The 20,156-nt window shown below is 43.0% G+C and overlaps 1 protein-coding gene across 3 annotated transcripts in view; it reads left to right on the top strand.

Annotated features, from left to right (window-relative positions):
* The first annotated feature begins 847 nt into the window (after positions 1–847).
* Positions 848–20,156, top strand: part of STPG4 (sperm-tail PG-rich repeat containing 4) — a 30,110-nt gene continuing 10,801 nt past the window's right edge. Inside the window, exons 1-5 of one of the 3 annotated variants that reach the window (XM_083605581.1) lie at positions 848–1,089; positions 6,877–6,945; positions 8,664–8,924; positions 13,748–13,812; positions 15,047–15,095. In XM_083605581.1, the coding sequence (XP_083461707.1) occupies positions 1,042–1,089; positions 6,877–6,945; positions 8,664–8,924; positions 13,748–13,812; positions 15,047–15,095 (492 nt within the window). In that variant the 5' untranslated portion in view covers positions 848–1,041. Of the gene's footprint in view, positions 1,090–3,930; positions 4,048–6,876; positions 6,946–8,663; positions 8,925–13,747; positions 13,813–15,046; positions 15,096–20,156 lie in introns of those variants that run through there. The other 2 variants (XM_083605582.1, XM_083605580.1) reach the window with 2 other exon arrangements.

The raw sequence follows: 20,156 nt of genomic DNA, 5'->3' as shown, positions 1-20,156 counted from the left end.
TCATTGATCTATTCTGTATGGACACACTCAACTGTAAGGGACTGGTTTTGGGGTGTTGCTGGAGTTGGTTCTAAGTTGGGAGCTATGGCCATGGTCGTGTTTTCAATTATACCCACTACATTAATTTGATGACCTCTGACTGCATTACTGTAAAAAGCTGAAAAGCATTGTACACAATGTTTGCTTGAAGAATGGATTGGAAGCTTCAGCTTCTGTAGAGTGCAGCAGCTCATCTGCTAAGAGGTGTGGACAGATACTTGCATCATTTCTCAAAGCATAAGCACTGACTGCTGGTCTGTTTCTGGGCTCAATTCAAAGTGCTGGCACAAATGGCTTTGAGTATATCAGTGAATGTTTCCTTTCATATGAGGCCTTCCTCCTCAGCATTTATTATCTTCCTATGAGGTTCTGCTTCAAATTATATCACAGGGACACCAAATTAGCCTTTATCAGAAGCATGGCTTTCTGTAGAATCCCCAATGCTATGAACTACTTCTGCAGACAAATAAAAACCTTGTTTCCGACAGCCTTTGGTTCCTGTTTTGCCATACTTGGCGGTGTCTTACGTATACTATTTATTTTCTGTGTGTTTTTCATTTGTACAGTCTGAACTTGGTAAAGCTACCCTGAAGCTTGAATGCTAAAGTGGTCTAAAATATTTTTAGTTAAATCTTCCTCATTCCACTAGTAAATGGGTGCAAGCCCCAAAACAAGGGTTCCCCCCCCCCCATTCCTGGGTGGACAGATTGCTTATGCTTCAAAATCAAAAGCTCCCTCCTGATTGAGAGTATGTACATTGTATCATAATGTCCATAGTGACACTTCATTATAACTGCTAGTGAGTGCAAGGAGGTACATAGGAAAGGTCTGGCCCTTGCCTCTGTAGTGACTCATTATGAGTCCTCTCATTTTGATACAGGTGTGGGATAGCATCTGGGGATGGTCAGTGAGGCAAAGCGTGGCCACATCTTTACAAGGCAGTTTTCCATGATGTACAGAAGTTCCACTCACTACCAACCATAACGAAGCCTAAAAGTCAAAATGCTTGGTGGCCGTCGCAGTAATTTTGCGCAAGCGTCTGAAGACACGGTTTGTTACTCCTTTTGGTTTCCATTAAGTCTTTGACAATGTTCTATGGTGTTCTATGGTGTTCTATGTTCTATGACAATGTTCTATGGTTTCCATTAAGTCTTTGACAATGTTCTATGGTGACTGATCACAGTGTGGGCCTCAGTCATATGCGTCATAACTAGGAAATTTCTCTGGCAGCTGAAATTTGGTGCTTGAGGGAGGGAGATTAAGAGATTTTATGTCTTCTCTCACCCCCTGTCCCCCACCATGAAGCAATAGGAATTCTTCATTCTGAAGAGAGACCTCAAGCCCTGCCTCCATTGGAAAGTGGACGTGTGGGATCATCTTTGTATTACAAAAGCCCTTGGATGGGGTAAAAGGATATTGGTCATAGCAACAAACGGATTCCTCACCTTAAAATATTGGTAATATTTGCCTTGGTGGGGAAGTATCAATCAGTGCTTATACACTTCAAGGTTATCCAGCCAAATTTAGAATGGGAAATCCTCAGTTTGCTTTGCATTTGTTGTCAGGTCCCTAGAGTTTCTGTTGGGAGTCTGTAGTTTCTTAGCATTTATTAGATCTTTTAACAGCATGCAAGCCCAGTTCAGGTGCTTGGCTCAGTGTAAAAGAGGTCACACATGATTCCATCACCCCACTGTTGCATGTTGAGAAGACCTGAAGCGAGAATCTTCCCACATTCTGTTGCTTTAGTTGGTTTTGTGCAATGATCATCCGGAGTTCCCATTTTAAGTGTGTTCCGCCTATTACACAAAGGCATTTCAGATCTTTTCACACAGTTCTGGTAAAACTGATGGGAACTGGGGTAGCAACCTTTGATGTTCTGAGAACACAGAGAGGCAAGGGTCTGTAGGACCTGTAGCATGCAGTAGTCATGGCAACTGCATATGAGTCATCCTGTAACCATGCTGCGTGTGGACTGGTCATCTGGTTGCATTTTCATGGGGCATGGCAGCCCTTCAAAGGATGAAATGTACTTGCTCATGCTTTGAGAGATCATCAGAATAAACCCTTGGAATCCCCTGGAGATGGAAATGCCCTGATTTCCCTGGAAATGCACTTTAATTTTCATACGGTTCATTTATGCTGAAGAGAACAGCTGCATCACAGGGAGATTATTGGCGGTGTGTGTGTGCGCGTGCAAACGACAAAAGCCTTCCAATGTACCAAATTCTAAAGGGAGCATTTAGGCTCATCTGCTTTTTACAAGCACAAGGTCCCAGGTTCATTCCCCAGGAAGGTCTGGGAATGTCCCTTATCTAACCCTGCTGGTCATTCCAGAAAACATTTAGCTAGATGAACCCAGTGTTCTTACTCAATATAAGGCTACTTCCATGTTCCTCGACTCCCACAAGCAAACAAAAAGAGGCACACCCAAAGCAAGAGAGCAACTGATCTCGGTGGCTGGGAAACCAACTTGCAACTATGGTCTGGGATCCAAAGAGCTAATTGAAGCACTCAGAGCAGTTGGTGGATATGATCGATTAGATTTTAATTCTTATTTTGCATTTTAACAGTAAACTACCATGCCATATTGCAAAAAGCTTTTCAGATTCAGTTTATAAAGCAGTTTGCCATATTCTTTACAGTTCAAGAAACAAGTTCACTCTCATTAATTTGATCACCTGGTACTCCACCTTCAAATCTTGACGTTGGTATATTCACTGGGACACTATCCTTTATTGCCATCATTTTATTCAAAATATAGATAAGCAGCAGCTTCTTTTTTGCTGGAGGAAGATTGGCTTGTATTCATAGAATCAGGAGTTGGAAGGGACCCCAAGAGTCACCTAGTCCAAGCCCCTGCAATGCAGGAATTAATTCAGGTTACTTTTACTCAGATTAGGCCTGTTGAAATTTAGGTCTGCTGATTTCAATGGGTCTACTCAGTAAACAATTGAAAATGACAATAGTTTTTTTTATAGGAGTTGGCACTGGATTTTGAAATGGCTCTTTTAAATGTCTTGTTTGCACACATCACTTTTGTCCAGCCACTGTCGCTTTTAGTCAAACAATGCAAAAACCTGCACAGCCTGTTCACCAGAAGGTTAAAATCAGGATAACGCTGGGATCACAAGGGACTTCAGAATTGGATTGCTGTCATGCACTCTGTGTGGGGGCTGCTAAAAGCGTTTTTTTGTTCAGGCATGTAGACGTTTTAATCTGTTTTTAGCTTAACTGTTACTTTAAATAATCTGTTTTTAGCTTTGTGTTTTATTGACAATTTTCATGTCTGCTTTGTTCTTTGTAAACTGCTTAGAGACTCTATTTACAATCAAACAGTCTATAAATTATCTTAAATAAATGCAAATATGTAGCAATTCCTCTCTTTCCCCCCAAAAATATTTTTTGGCAATTAATTCTTACTGCTTTTCATTTCTTTTTTGAATATTTTTTATTAGGATTTCAACATAACAATTTATCAAAAACACATCATCCTCATCCCCCCCATTTTTCCCTCCCCCCAAAAGAACCCCCCCTCCTACCCCACCCCCAGACTTCCCTCAGCTCCTCTCTCTGGTTTTTCATCAGATGTTATTCTCTGCATATTATAAAATTGTAAAGAACCTTAATTTATCTATCATATATTACCAAGAAAAAGTTTGTGACTGTTTATTCAAAACCTGCCAAGGAGTCCAGTTCATTTTGTTGTTTCTTTAAGTACTTTGTAAAAGGTTCCCATTCTTCTTTAAAGTCTAATTGTTACTGCTTTTTAACTCTCTTCGCTATTTTCTTAGTTCTCTTGTTTTGAGCCACTTTCTGTTTCCAGGCTTTATCTCTTCCTGTTTCTCCTCTTGCGAGCGAACGCTCTAATATAGAGCCCTTGAATTGTGATGTCACAGATACCTTTGTAGCTCTGGTGCAAACCAACAGCAGTACTCAGTTTATGCCCAAAAGAAGATGGAAATCCTAGCTCGCAGTAGGGGCGCAAGTAGAGTGAGCGGACAGTTTGGGGTAAATCCTATACACTCATCTTTGGATTTATTTGTTTGTTCTTTTATTCAAATATTTGTACCCCATCCTCATTCAATGGTCTCTACTGCCACACAATAACCCCAAGAATAAAAATCAAATATAATAAAATTAAATACAAATCACAAATAAGAGAGCCTGGAGCAGCAGAAATAAAATATCACAATGCACTTAGAATTGTAGAGTTGGAAGGGATCCTGAGGACAATTTAGTCCAGCCCTCTGCAATCCTGCCTACAATTGCCCCTGGGCAGCCTTGAACCACCAACCTAGTTAACATCCAGACACACTGACCCATTATGCCACAGAGACTTCATCCTTCCCCCAAAGCCTGGCTTTTAATAATCATAAAATCATAGAATTGTATGACCCATGGGTCATCTAGTCCAACTCTCTGCAATGCAAGAACCGCAACTAAAGCATGATAAATGGTTATTCAGCATCTATAATACCTCCAAGGAAGGGGAAATAATAACCCTACATTTAAAATTGCATAATTAAGTGACAGCAAATATTTTGAAACAATGGATGTAAGCGAAATCAATAAGAACTACAAAAGCAAGTCATGTGCAAAGCAACAAAATCCATCAAAATTCAAGATGAGCATGTGGCACAATTGCAGTACAGAGCTAGAAAACCTCTACAGAAAAACCCACATATAATATACTAATCAAAATCATTCACGAACACATTCACACAACACAAAAGTTTTGGGCCATACAGTGGTGCCTCGGATGACATACACTTCAGGTTACAGACTCCGCTAACCCAGAAATAGTGCTTCAGGTTAAGAACTTTGCTTCAGGATGAGAACAGAAATCGTTCACTGGCGGCGCAGCAGCAGCGGGAGGCCCCATTAGCTAAAGTGGTGCTTCAGGTTAAGAACAGTTTCAGGTTAAGTACGGACCTCCGGAACGAATTAAGTACTTAACCCGAGGTACCACTGTATCCTCTTCCTGTCCCCCAACCAGGGCCGGTGCAGCCATTTGGCAGGATGAGGCTGCTGCCTCAGGTGGCAGAAGCCCCCAGTGCAGCACCCTACCTGCCTGGCCATCTATTTCAGGCGAGATCTCACAGATCTTGCCTGAAATAAGTGAGATCTCACCTGAAATTAGTGTTGATGCCAGCGTTGGTGGAGCAGGTGGCAGTAGGGCAGGATGGCACTTCCCATTTCTCCTCATGCAGGGCAAGAAGTCTCATTGTGCTGGCAGAACATTGGCTATAACCCAACTATAAACCAGTATAAACCACACAACGATCACACTGTCCTTACACTCACCGCATTGCAGCACCCACTCAATTCTCACTTCAGTATAGCTCTCATTCCACTAACCAATAATCTTGTGCAAAAAGAATTAAAATCAGTTAGCTTCCACACACACACAAACAGACACAAGCCTTCAAAAAGTTGTAATTGAGTCAGAGAAGCCTGTCAAGAGAGGGAGGTCCCAGAAGAGGCTCATGCCCTCGCCAATTTGCCCTTTGCCCTATGGTTGTATTTTTTCATTTATTTTTTAATGAACAGGCTGGATTAGAGCCTACAAATCAGGGGTCTTCGACATGTGTGGAGTGCACTGCTTTCGCCTCCCAGTTTTGAAAGTGGGTGCATTCTTCATTTCCTCAGTGTTCCCAAGGATGGCTAGTGGCCATTGGGACGGGCAGGGCAAGAAGGCAGAGAGGTTCGACCTCCTGTGAATGTCAGGCAGAGCCAACTAATCTCTAGCTCGTTCCCAAACGCCCATGCTGAGACTCGGGAGGAGGAAAACGACTGTTATGTACCCTAAGATGGCAAGCTGGTGGGCATCTGGCTAAGGACAGGCTGGGGTTGGTGGGGCAAGGCCCCATTTCTTTAAGGGAGGAGCCTCAACTGAATGGCCCAGTGTCCTGGGAACGTCAATGGCAGGGGTCAGCAAGCTTTTTCAGCAGGGAGCCGGTCCACTGTCCCTCAGACCTTGTGGGAGGCCGGACTATATTTTGAAGGAGGGGGGAATGAACGAATTCCTATGCTCCACAAATAACCCAGAGATGCCTTTTAAATAAAAGGACACATTCTACTCATTTAAAAACACGTTGATTCCCGGACCGTCCGTGGGCTGGACTGAGACGGCGATTGGGCCAGATCTGGCCCCCCGGCCTTAATTTGCCTACCGACGGTCAATGCAGTCCTTGTTGACTGGGAATGATGGGAGTTGCAGTCCTAAGCCATGGGTAGGCAAACTAAAGCTGAAGGGGCCCTGCGTACCCCACCCCCCAGGAAAAAAGCACTCTCCATAGTAGATAATAGTGAGTCCTTCCATCTTTGTGGATATGGCAATTTTGCCGCTGTGTTCATATACTGAAATAATATTCCACAATCATTTTCTGTTTTTATATTCATTAGTCCCAGCAGGAAGAGTTCTGGCTTCAGTTGAATAATAACCTTCAAAATCTTCTGCATCAATGTGCGTATTGGTATCCATTTTTTAAAAAAGCTTTTTTACACATCCATGAAAGTCACACATGCCATACAGCTTATCCACACCATGAGAGACATGCATGCACATACTGCCCCTGTCTCTCCTAGTGCCATAATTCTGGGTACACCTCGCTTTGGTTTCTCTCCCTTCCATTATCTGGAAAGCAGCACTATCTATGCACATGGTTGGGACCCCTTGGATCAGGATGTATGTATTTTATTTTTGTGCTTTGTAGCATATATGAAGATTTAGGGTTTTGTCTGTGTTCGTATGTAGGCAACATGTATACAGTACGTACATCTATGAGCAATGGACAAATGTAAAAAGTTGCACATAAAATCTGGATTTCTTTGAAGGTTGCTGACAAAGACAAGGATAAAGAAGTTGATTTTGGAAGAGATGCATGGTGGAGGGAATCCCTTAGGGTATGTATAATGTTCATTTAATTGTGCTTAGCTGTGTGTCACCAAGGTGGAAACCGAAACACTGCATGACCTGAGATGATTGCGCAGAGTTTTAGAAGGCGCTCTGCATTTTTCCAGCAATTGCAAGCCCCAGTTCTTAATCGGAGCAGAATTCTGGAATATATTCATTTACCGTGAGCCTTCTGATGTGGAAATCTGATGTGGAAAAGGGCACTCCATCCTTTGCATAACGCACATGGGAAGAATGCTAATATAAAGTACGTCCCCTTCAACCAACCACCCCCTGTAGGAGTACTTCGCACGAATTGACTTGGTTCATGTGGATGCATCATTATCTTGTATACTTTGGAAGTGAATTTCAACCTCATTTTTTTACCCCTTCAGTCTGTGGAACTGCCACTCTTCCAGGGGCTGCATAATACTCGCTATGCATTTCTGAGAAATTGATCTTTTAGCATGGCAGCACCTAAGCTTCAGAACTCCCTGCCTATTTTATTAGACAGGTTCCCTACTTTTTAGCGCCTGTAAAAAAAAAAAAAAGCATTTTTGTTTAGGCAAGTCCATTCAGACATGTAGAATGTTGGCATGCATCTTAATTTGTTTTTTTAGTTTTTCGTGGGTTTAAATTATTTTTAAAATATTTTGAATAGTTGACTGTTTTTTTAATCAATAATGAGATTTATTTGTTTTGTGAACTGCTTTGAATGTTTTTTTTTAATACCCCCCCCATCAAGCAGTAAATACATTTTATCAAATAGACAACTTTTTACACTACAAAGTACAACCAGAGCCCTTGTTTTATGATGGATGAGGGGTAGGGAGAGTCCATGATGGAGCAAACCACCACTTTTTAAATCCTGCCAGCCTTCTAACAGCTAGGCTGGAAGGTGTAGGAAGGGTGGGAAGAAAGAGAAGAAGAGAGAGATTTTACTTTCCCTCATCCTCATTTTTGAAATTTCCCCTTTTATCAGTTTCAACTGGAGGAGGAATAACACTGTATGGATGCATGCAATACATTCTCACATCCTCACCGCACATTTAAAGCACATTGCTTCCTCCGAAGAATCCTGGGAACTGTCATTTGCACCTTGCAGAACTACAATTCCCAGCACCCTTGACAAAACTACAGTTCCCAGGTCATTCCCCTCTGTTGGAGGAAAGAGCTGTGTATGCTACATTAACTGTCCTCCCCTTGCCCCGCCAACAACTGGAAAATGCTGTCCCTTCATCAGTGCTGTGGTAAGAGTCAACTGCGATCCCAGTTGGCTTTTGCACATGGAAAAGGAGCGGAGGCCATCTTGTCTTTTACCTCAGGCAGCAAAAAGGCTGGCCCTGCCTGGTTCAAACAGTGTGGTATTAAAATAGAGATGCAGACAAGACATTACTGTAACCGAAGCCAACTGATTTTAATGCGTTTACTCTAACACTGGAACTCCCCTAAAGGTTTTTGGCTGGCATCTTTTAACGGTTAATAACAAAATAAAACAAAACTGCTATTTAACCACAAGGAGAGTAGTATGTGTTTATGCTTTAAAGAACACCATTTAAAGGAGGGGAGAGGAATGTACACTTGAATGCTGTTCCTTGTCTGCTGCATTGAGCTTCTTAGAGGAAAGGGAGGATAAAACCTACAACCTAGAGCAAATAAGTACAACAAATCCCGAAATCCTCAAGTTAATTGCTAGCTGTGGGTCAGATTTCAAGTTTCTTTCCTTCAGCCCACCCCAATACCAGGCTGCTACCCAGTCCGGGATTTTCTTGAGGATGCTCAGCTGAACCCAGTGAAGCGGACGTACAATTTTAAAGGGGAAGGCCGGAAGAGGATCTCCATCTTCCAGCAGATGACTGACATGACCCTACCAAGCAGCTTCAAATATGTCCCTCCTTCGTTTGTGGAGCTGGCTGAGAAAAGGCACGTGACATATTCCTTCAGGAGCATCTCGAGGGAGGCGCCCACGACTGCCTCCTATAGAGATAAGGTAAAAGTAAAGAAATGGGCCCATTCATTAAAAAAAATATTTGGGGGGGGCATTCATTTTAATAACTAAGGAGGGGGAAAACCCAGCCAGATGGGTGGGGTATAATAATTATAATTATAATTATAATTATAATTATAATTATAATTACAGTGGAATCTCAGTTTTCGAGCGTCTTGGAAGCCGAATGTTTCGGAAGCTGAACACCAAAAACCCGCAAGTAATTGCTTCCATTTTCGAATGCACCTCAGAAGTCAAACGGCTTCCACTGCGTGTTTTTCTTTTTTTCTCAATGGATTTTGCCAGCTGCCCATTGCTCATTGGTTTTCTTTTTTCTTTTTTTTTTTTACTAATCTTTTTATTGATATTTTGGAAACGACATCAAACAATACAAAAAAGAAAAAAGACTGAAAAGAAAAAAAAAGCAAACAAACAAACAAACAACAACAACAAACAACGCCTATAAACATAAAACAGACAAACCAACATAACATCACTCAATTGACTTCCTTCCATCTCGGTTTAGGCAAAATAAACTCATCGCTTATCTGCAGATTGTATTATATCAGCTCTTTACATCGCAGGTTTTAGATTCCGCCCACTGTGATTTTGGTAATACCTAGATTGATTTCAATGTAACTTAGAAATTTATTCCAGTCGTTCGTAAACTTAACGATTTTTTGATGCCTAATTTTTTGTGACATTCTAGCTAATTCTATATACTCATATAATTTCATTTGCCATTCTCTAATGGTGGGGATATTGGAAGATTTCCAGTTTTGCGCTAACAAAATCCTGGCGGCCACCATTGCATATTGAAAGAATGTTTGGTCTTCATTTTTGATCTCCTCTCCGATCATACCTAAAAGGAACGCTTCAGGTTTTTTGGGGAAGGTGTATTTCAGTATTCTTTTTAATTCATCGTAAATTTGTCCCCAAAATCTTTTCACTTCGTCACAGGTCCACCACATGTGAAAGAAATTACCCTCTTTAGTTTTACATTTCCAGCATGTGCTGTCTCCGGTCTTATACATCTTCCCCAGTTTTGCCGGGGTGATGTACCAACGATACATCATTTTCTCCATGTTTTCTCGGAGAGCAGCACATGCTGTGAACTTCATACCTTTCTTCCAAAGTTTTACCCATCTGTCAAACTCCAGATTATATCCAAGGTCTCTGGCCCATTTGACCATGACTCCTTTCACCTCTTCATCTTTAGTATCCCAGTCTAACAGTTGGTTATACATTTTGGATAAAAGTTTAGTATTACTTTCTAAGATTTCCACCTGGTACCTGGACTTTTTTTCACTCATTCCTATTTTTTTATGATCGTACCATAACGCATTAATTTGGTGAAATTGTATCCATCCCGTTAATTTATCCTTTAACTCTTCGTACGGTCTAATTTTCCACCCTCTTTCTGATTTAACTAGGAGATCTTCGTATGTCCATCTTTCACATTCCAGATTTAACTTTTTTATTGTTAAGATATCAATTGGTGAAAGCCACCAAGGGGTGTCTCTTTCAATCAGCTTTTTGTTCCTGTTCCAAACTTCTAATAACGAGCCTCTAATGATATGATTAGAGAAGCCTCTATGGATCTTTCCTTTATCATGCCACAAATAAGCATGCCAGCCGAATCTAATGTCAAATCCCTCTAGATCCAACAAATCCGTGTTTTTTAAAATGGCCCATTCTTTTATCCAACAAAGACAAGCGGCCTCATAATAAAGTTTTAAGTTCGGAACTGCAAAACCCCCTCTTTCTCTTAGATCCGTGAGGAGTTTGAATTTAATTCTTGCCCTTTTCCCTTGCCATATAAATTTAGCTAAAGTTCTTTGCCAATTCTTAAAACATGCCGTACCTCTAATTACCGGGATATTCTGGAATAAAAACAGTAGTCTCGGAAGAATGCTCATCTTAATCGCGGCCATCCTTCCTGTCCAGGACAATTTTAACCTATTCCAAGTATCTAAGTCTTTCTTAATTTCTCTCCAGACCTTAGTGTAGTTATCCTCCACTAAATTTATATTTTTCGGGGAGATCCATATTCCCAGGTATTTTACCTTTTTCACCACTTTAATACCTGTTTTTAGTTCTAGCTGGTTTTTTACATCTTCGGCCAAATTTTTTGTTAAGATCTTAGTTTTTATTTTATTTAACTTAAACCCAGACAATTTACCGAATTCCTCTAATAACTCCAGGGCATTACTGGCACTTTCTATTGGGTCCTCTAAAGACAATACCAAATCATCGGCGTAAGCCTTTAATTTATATTCTTTTTCTCCAATTCTTATACCTCTTATTTTTGGTGTTTTCCTTATTTTATTTGCGATTATTTCCAAAACCATAATAAATAGAAGGGGAGACAACGGGCACCCCTGTCTCGTGCCCTTTGCAATTGTAAAAGAATTAGTAAGATTATTGTTAATTATCAGTTTGGCCCTTTGGCTTGAGTATATTGCTTTAATACCATCCAAAAATGGTCCTTCTATTCCTACTGTTTTCATACATTGTATTAAAAACCTCCAAGAAACATTATCGAAAGCCTTTTAAAAATCATCGCCGCAGGAATGTCGGTCCTAAGATCCAAATACTCAATAATGTCCAGTATATGCCGAACATTATCTTTTAATTGCCTGTTAGGGAGGAATCCCGCTTGATCTTTATGAATAGATTTTGTTAAGTATTTCCTGAGTCTGTTCGCCAAAATATCTGCGAAGATTTTGTAATCGCAGTTAAGTAACGATATCGGCCTGTAGTTACTTACGTCCATCTTTTCAGCATCCGCTTTTGGTATTAATGTGATGTGTGCCTCCCTCCATGAATCTGGAATCTTCCCTCCTTGTAGAACATCATTAATCACTTCACTAAGCTCATTGGTTTTCGAACGTTTCGGAAGTCGAACGGTCTTCCGGAACAGATTACGTTCAAAAACTGAGGTTCCACTGTATTATTATTACTCAGCTTTAAAGGTTAAATGTCTAGCTTTGCAAATTTAGATAATGTCGCTATAGAAATACACTGCATTTCATCACCGCGGCCAAGTCCCCTGGGTGCCTCCTCTGTTATCTGAATGCTGCTGATGGACAGCTTCAGAACTTCTCTCGCTCTCTTTTTTGGGGGGAGGGGGGTCTCCTGGTATGCCCCGCAAAGGACCTTAAGGTCCATGAATAATCACAGTTTACAGGTCCCGGCCCTAAGGAAGTCAGATTATCCTCCACCAAGGCCAGGGCCTTCTCAGTGATGGCTCTGACCTGGTGGAATGCTCTGTCCCATGAGACCAGGGCCCTGCAGGATTTAACTTCCTTCCGCAGGGCCTGTAAGACAGAACTATTCCGCCTGGCTTTCAATTTGAACTTAGCCTGATCTTTTATTCCCCTTCCTTCCCTCCCCCTCCCCTTTTTATGAAGGTTACCCGCTCTGAGATCCCACAGCTACCATATTTTTCGCTCTATAAGACGCACTTTCCCCCTCCTAAAAAGTAAGGGGGAATGTGTGTGCGTCTTATGGAGCGAATGCAGGCTGCACAGCTTTCGCTGAAGCCAGGAGAGCAAGAGGGACCGATCCCTCTTGCTCTCCTGGCTTCGCTTCGCTGGAGAGCCGCTGCGCAGCTTTCCCTCTCTGCGCAGTGCCCCCTCAGCGAAGCGGCAGGAGAAACAGAGCCCCTTCCATTTCTCCCCCCACTTTGCTGGAGAGGCGCTGCGCAGAGAGAGAGAGCTGCGCAGCGCCACTTTAGCGAAGTGGGAGGAGAAACGGAGCCCCTTCAGTTTCTCCTGCCCCTTTTCTGGAGAGGTGCTGCACAGAGAGGGAGAGAACATTTTTTTTCTTGTTCTCCTCTAGAACTAGGTGCGTCTTATGGTCGGGTGCGTTTTATAGAGTGAACAATATGGTAATTCTCCCCTGGTCTCCTCGCTGGCCCAAATAGGACTAATTTAGCCAGCTAGCCCTGGTGATCATCTAATGTTTATTGGATGGATTTCCCCCCTAAATTGATTTTTGAATTCTGAATTTATTGTTATTCAAGTTTTATACTGTATTTTATGGTGTTTTTTTGTTGCATCAATTAAGTGTTTTAAATTTGTTGTTAGCCGCCCTGAGCCTGGTTTTCTGAACTGGGAAGGGCAGGATATAAATAAAAAAAGTATGTATGCATGCATGCATGCATGTATGTATGTATGCATGTATGTAAATTGGGCTGGGACTGGACAGTGCTTCAGATAGAAGCCTTCCTCAAACAGAGGTCTGTTTTCTGATAGAGGACAGTCTTCTGTGTGAAGGCCTATCAAGCAGACAGGGGCGCTCAGTATTTCTGTGTAGGCGGCTAAGTCCCCTCCCTCAATATTTAGAAGGCTGCCATCCCCCGCAGCCTGCCACCGCCGGGTGAGCATTTGTGTGCACAGAAGGGTGCATGACGTCATTGTGTGTGATGTCACACATGTGTGTGATGTCATGTGGGGAGAAAGTCGGCGTCCCTGCACATGACCCCACCACATGAACCTGCCCAATAATCAAGCTCTGCGAGGAGAGAAGAAGCAGGGCCTTCTGGATTGTGGCACCTTCTCTCAGAAATCATCTGAAGGCAACGCTCTTCTCAGCTTTCAGTACAGAGATAATGTTATAATTTGAACATTGACTTGTGACCTGCTGAAACTTTATTCGCTACTATTTTATAATCCATAGAGAAAGCTTACCGTGTTAGATTTGTTAGCTGCCTCCTGAATCTTTGTGATGAGGAATTGGGGGAACAAGTATTTTAAATAGTATATAATAAAATAAAACTTGGGTTACTGACATTTGTATTGTGTACACTTGATTCCCCGCAGGATATAAACACTGACCCCGGGCAGTACGACCTTTTCCCTCCTCCTGTGCCCACTTTTCCAACCAAGTGAGTACACAGTCTTTGCTAATCTCGTTTCTCCCTCCCGCTCCTGCCCCACCCTGTACAGATTATTTTTGCCTGCTTTATTTTAAAGCCTTCATTTTGCCTCATTTCCAAGCGGCGGCAAATCCCATGGCTGAGGACAAAGGGCAATTCGTGCCACCAACCCAGATTGGCTCTTGCTGATTTCAATAAGCAGGCTTCAATTAAAAAGGTGGTTTGTTTTCATGAAAGCGCCTCGCTTTGAGGGCTGACCTCCATTTACACTGAGAGCATGGGGCATGGCTGGGGCGGGCGGGCTGTATGCTTCTGAAGACCAGGTGCTGAAAACCAAAGGAGGGAAGAGGGCTTGGGTCCTGCTTCTGGGCATCTGATTGGCCACTGTGAGAACAGAATGCTGAACTAGATCAGGGGTCAGCAAACCTTTTCAGCAGGGGGCCGGTCCACTGTCCCTCAGACCTTGTGAGGGGCCGGACTATATTTTTTTGGGGGGGAAATGAATGAATTCCTATGCCCCACAAATAACCCAGAGATGCATTTTAAATAAAAGGACACATTCTACTCATGTGAAAACACCAGGCAGGCCCCAAAAATAACCTAGAAATGCATTTTAAATAAAAGGACACATTCTACTCATGTAAAAACACACTGATTCCCAGACCATCTGTGGGCTGGATTGAGAAGGTGATTGGGCTGCATCCTGCCCCCGGGCCTTAGTTTGCCTACCCGTGAACTAGATCGACCTCTGGACTGGTCTGCTAGGATCTTCTTATGTTATTGTGCAAAGAATCAGTCACTAGTGCATTATTTTTATTTGAATGTATTAGTTTGCTTGTTAGTTGCTACACACACACACACAAAATCTCCAAATGACCAAGGCTGCATACACGCTATGCATTCAAAGCAACCCCCCACCTCTGCAAATCCTGGGAACTGTAGTTTGGTGAGGGTGTAAAGGCACAATTAAATAAGCAAAAAACCTAAATTAAAAAACCTAAATTAAATTAAAACCTAAATTAAAAAACCTAAAAAATCCAATTAAAACAACACAATTGAAATAGGTGTGTTTCCTGCACATTCTTTAGGCTTTGCATAATGTCTGATAAGTTGCATACTGTACTGACTTTTGAGCAGATACATTTCTAAGCTAAAAGAAAAATGGGACTAGGGACGTTTCTGAAGTTGAGGACTTCTCAAAAGAACTTAAAACACATTCTCTCCCCACCCCCTCTAAATGCAGGAATTATATGTTTCGATCTGCAGTTCAACGGCTTAACACTTTTGGTCCGGTAAGTATTCTGCTGATTGAGGACTTGTTAGGTATGCAAAGAAGAAAAGAAATGCACACTTACAAATAGATGCTAATATGTAAGATTCACACCTGCTAATGAAGCAAGGAAGCCAAGGAATTTCATTGTGGACCTGAATATTCCCTGGAAATTGTGATTGGCTGTGAGTGCTGGGAATTCTAGCGGTAATCCCTACCCTCCCTCAGAGAGCTACAATTCTCACCCTTCCTCGGTTAGGAGCTGTGATGGTTAAACAGACTCGAAACTGGAATAAATTTATAGTGTGAATTTGTGATGGCTCTGTGGGTTAAACCACAGAGCCTAGGGCTTGCCGATCAGAAGGTCAGTGGTTCGAATCCCCGCGACGGGGTGAGCTCCCGTTGCTCGGTCCCTGCTTCTGCCAACCTAGCAGTTCGAAAGCACGCCAGTGCAAGTAGATAAATAGGTACCACTCCAGCGGGAAGGTAAACGGCGTTTCCGTGCACTGCTCTGGTTCGCCAGAAGCGGCTTAGTCATGCTGGCTACATGACCCGGAAGCTGTACACCGGCTCCCTCGGCCAATAAAGCGAGATGAGCGCCACAACCCCAGAGTCGTCCGCAACTGGACCTAACGATCAGGGGTCCCTTTATCTAATCTTTTTGGGGGCTTGAGCCTTATTGAGCCAGGGTCAACCCTCTGGAGGCTTCGTGCCAAAGTGGGCTGAAATGTAAAAGGGAGTGTGGCCAATTTATTATTATTTTTATTATAAAATATACTTTTTGGGAGGACGGCATACACTGGAGACTTTCTGAAATGATTCCTAAGGCTGAAATCCTGTACAAACTTACCTTGGAGTAAGTTCCATTACATTTAATACAACTTCCTTTTGAGTAGACAGGGTTAGAAATGCAGAATTTCTGCACTGGGGAAAAAAACCTACACGTTGTTTAATTATTGTATTTCAATCGCATAAGGTGTGAAGGGGTGGGGGTGTTATCCAACATGGCAACCTGATGCTCGCTTACATCTGTCGATGGCTCCAGGAACAGCTTTCTTCACTAAGGTGGCAGGGTGCAGAATCTCACCGTGGGACTTGCATGGATGAAGTGTGACATAAGGGGGAAAGGGAGTGGTGAGTTTGGGGGCGTGAGTCATGATGATTCACATGCATGCATTCCTGGTGCCCTTTGAGTCACAAATGAGCCAGCTCCCAGGTTATTACTCTGCACCCATAAAGAGATGTTCTATGGGACTTGCAGGCAGCCTTCCTTGCACAATGGAGGATGGGTCTGTTGCAAAGAGGCTGCTGCCGCTGCTGCCACGTTAGGAGTTTTGAGCCTGAGCAAGTTTGCCAAGCGGTAGTAACTTCACATGCTGAGCACATAACCACTTGGTAAGAGGACTACCCTTTCCTGTCTTGGTCTGGAAATTCAGGCGAAATATTGAGATTCTACTCACTGCTTGGCAAGACCCTACTGAAAACGTGGGTGGCGCTGTGGTCTAAACCACTGAGCCTCTTGGGCTTGCTGATCAGAAGGTTGGCAGTTCAAATTCCTGCCACTGGATGAGCTCCCGTTGCTCTGTCCCAGCTCCTGCCAACCTCGCAGTTCGAAAGCACGCCAGTGCAAGTAGATAAATAAGTACCGCTGCGGCAGGAAGGTAAATGGCATTTCCGTGCGCTCTGGTTTCTGTCATGGTGTTCCACTGCACCAGAAGTGGTTTAGTCATGCTGGCCACATGACCCAGAAAGCTGTTTGCAGACAAACGCCGGCTCCCTCAGTCTGAAAGAAAGATGAGCGCTGCAACCCCATAGTCGCCTTTGACTGGACTTAACTGTCCAGGGGTCCTTTACCTTACCTTTACTGATGACCAGCTTTACCTAGTCATTGAGATACATGCTATGATAATCATGGCAAGGAGTAGTCTATAGTCAACTCATTTTTAGACTCTGTTATGGGACAACCTGAACATTCAAGGGAGATGTGTGGTCAGAAACGAGCTTTTGAAAACCTAACCCGGATGTCTGGGCAGCTATGAGCATGTGAAGAATGCCTAACAGGAACCTAAAGTTTATAGCACTAGAGTTCAAGAAACACTTTCCGCACATTTGCTTGACCACAACTCAGCATGTCATTAAATAGAGTTACGGCTGGCATTGTTGGACTGAATATTGTTACTGCTTTGCTGCCAATGCAGAAATAAAAGTTTGGGCTCCTAGTATTTCTACTAGGCCTCGTGAAGTCAGAGGCTTCATACTGCCTGCCAAGAGCAAACACTGATGTTCTACACTCCTATTCTCTTCTGCATTGTAAAGTAATTTGAGGACAGGGTGTCCCTCATGTAGGCTAATTTACTAAACCAGGCCCAATCCCAGTTCAAGCATTGCTCTCTTAAGGACCTGCTCTCCTAAGGGCTGTCTGTTCCCTTATATTCCCATACCCTCCAACATTTCTCTGATGAAAACAGGGACTTCCTAAAGAAAACTGGGACATTCCAGGAACCCGTACGGCTTCTATAAATCTGGGGACTATACCTGGAAATCAGGGACACTTGGAGGGTCTGTATTTCTTCAGGGAAAGGTCTCCTTCCCTATGGGCTCAGATGCGCAGCTCTTTTCCATCAGGGGCCATGCATTCAGCATCATGAGCCCAATGTTGTGGAACTCGCTCCCAGTTGATATTCAACAGACTCTCTCCATGTCAAACTTTTCAAATGAACTTTCAGAAGGCATATTAAGGAAGTTTTCTGTTGTTACCATTCATTTTAATTGATCTTATCCATTGTGTCCGTTTAATTTTTTGTGTGCGTACACTTCTTAGAAGCTTCAGAAATTAAGCGGTACATAAATAGTTTAAATAAATAAAACCAGACCATCACAGAGTCCGTATATTGGGTAGCCTGTACTGGCAAACACCAAATGCTTGTTACACCCCCACGAAATAATGCTGGAAGAATGCTGGAGAGGGAAGAACAAGAGAATCCCTATTAGAAGTTCTGGCCTTCAGAAGAACTTGTGCATTCCACTTGCAAGGTATATACGGTCACACCTTTCCCATTTGATGGATGTGTTGACTGTGATTGTCCAGATATAGTCAGGAAGAACAAGCGCACGTCCATTATTGATGCATCTGTGCCTTCGGTTAATAAAAACCCAGAATTCAGGAGCTGAGGCTGCGAGGAAGTATCAAGATCTTGTCATCAATATTAAGCAAGTGTATCAGCTGGAGAGCGTATGAGTCACCCCATCATAATCTTGATAAATGGCTTGATCCCGAAAGCGTTGAAAAGGTAGCGTCGACCGTATGAAACTCCCCAAAAGATGAATCAGTCATGTCCTCGAAGCTGTCACTTGAACACCGGCAGAAATATCCAGAAGAGCTTGAACATCGCCGACGCCGGAGCCTATGTGTGTTTTTCATGCCACCTCCACAAAACATTCTTGCACCCGAATGTAGAATTTGTACCAAGGGGACATCTATGTCATGTTCTGTGAGGCAGATATTATTGTATAAACTGCTTTGGAAAAGTACCGTTGGAAAAGTGGAGTGCAAATATTAAATCAAAAGTAAACTCATCATTCAAATTAATTGTATCTTTAGACACTTGTCCTTCTTCACACAAGCCTGGTTGTGGAAAATGCTAGCTTTTTTAAGAATTTGCAATGTATTTTTTGTTCCATTTTGTAAGGATGATCAAAGACATGAAAAGAGAGATGTGTTATTTGGTTATTGTGCTTAGCTCATGGAGCACAATTTGGGAACGCATGTTCTAAAACATAGGCACCAACTCTTTGGGGCTGAGGACACCTCAGTCCCCCTGAAGTATGTGGGGACATGCCTGAGCCCCAACCCCCAATCTTGTGGAACTGGGTCAGGGTGGCAGAGGGCCCTGCCTGGCCTTGCAGCCTTCTCCCAATGCGCGTGATGTCACACGTGTGTGTTGCACATGTGATGTCACACACACATGATGAGCTTCCCCCCCAAATGTTGGGTGGAACTTGGCACCTCTGTTCTAAAGGAATCATAGTTCAATAGCAGAACATGTAGCTTACATGCAGAAGGTTGCTTGATACAATCTCTGCTTTCTCTGCTTTCCCCCATCCCAAAGATATCAGAGAATATGGGAAACCTCTGTCTAAGACCATAGAGTGCTGCTGCCAAAGGAGACCACACAGGCTAGATGGAAAAATAATTTGACATGCTACTACAGGGCAGCTTTCTGTGTTCCAGCTTTCTCAAGGTCTCATATGCTATGTTAGGGGTGTTTATTTAGGGCTCAGGGCCTTCTCAGTAGTGGCACCCGCCCTGTGGAACACCCTCCCACCAGATGTCAAAGAGAAAAACAACTACTAGACTTTTAGAAGACATCTGAAGGCAGCCCTGTTTAGGGAAGCTTTTAATGTTTAATAGGTTATTGTATTTTAATATTCTGTTGGAAGCCGCCCAGAGTGGCTGCGGAAACCCCGCCAGATGGGCGGGGTATAAATAAATAAATAAATAAATCCCCAGTGATGGTGAACACATCTTGTTCCTTGTGCACATCTGTTTAAATCGGGGTGAGGAATCTGTGGACCTCCGGAGATCATTAGACTTCCAGTCCTATCTTCCCCAGCCAGCATGTGCAATGTTAGGGATGTCGGAAATTGTAGTTCAGCAACGATCAGCTGGTCCATGGGTTGCCCAGCCCTGATAAAAATGCACACATTGGAACAGAAAGGCACAATGAAATTGACATTTCACACATTCAATCTACTACTTCGTTGTTGGCATCGGTCTATCTCAAGAGACTATTGAGTGCGTGTCTGGGGATGAAGTCAAATCACCTTTCCCAGTAGTGATGTATGGAAGTGAGAGCTGGACCATAAAGAAGGCTGATCGCTGAAGAATTGATGCTTTTGAATTATGGTGCTGGAGGAGACTCTTGAGAGTCCCATGGACTGCAAGAAGATCAAACCTATCCATTCTGAAAGAAATCAGCCCGGAGTGCTCCCTGGAAGGACAGATCCTGAAGCTGAGGCTCCAATACTTTGGCCACCTCATGAGAAGAGAAGACTCCCTGGAAAAGACCCTGATGTTGGGAAA

This window comes from Podarcis filfolensis (genome assembly GCF_964270895.1).
Source record: "Podarcis filfolensis genome assembly, chromosome: 3".
NCBI classification, from domain to species: Eukaryota; Metazoa; Chordata; class Lepidosauria; order Squamata; family Lacertidae; genus Podarcis; species Podarcis filfolensis.
This window is presented reverse-complemented; position numbering and strand designations above follow the sequence as displayed.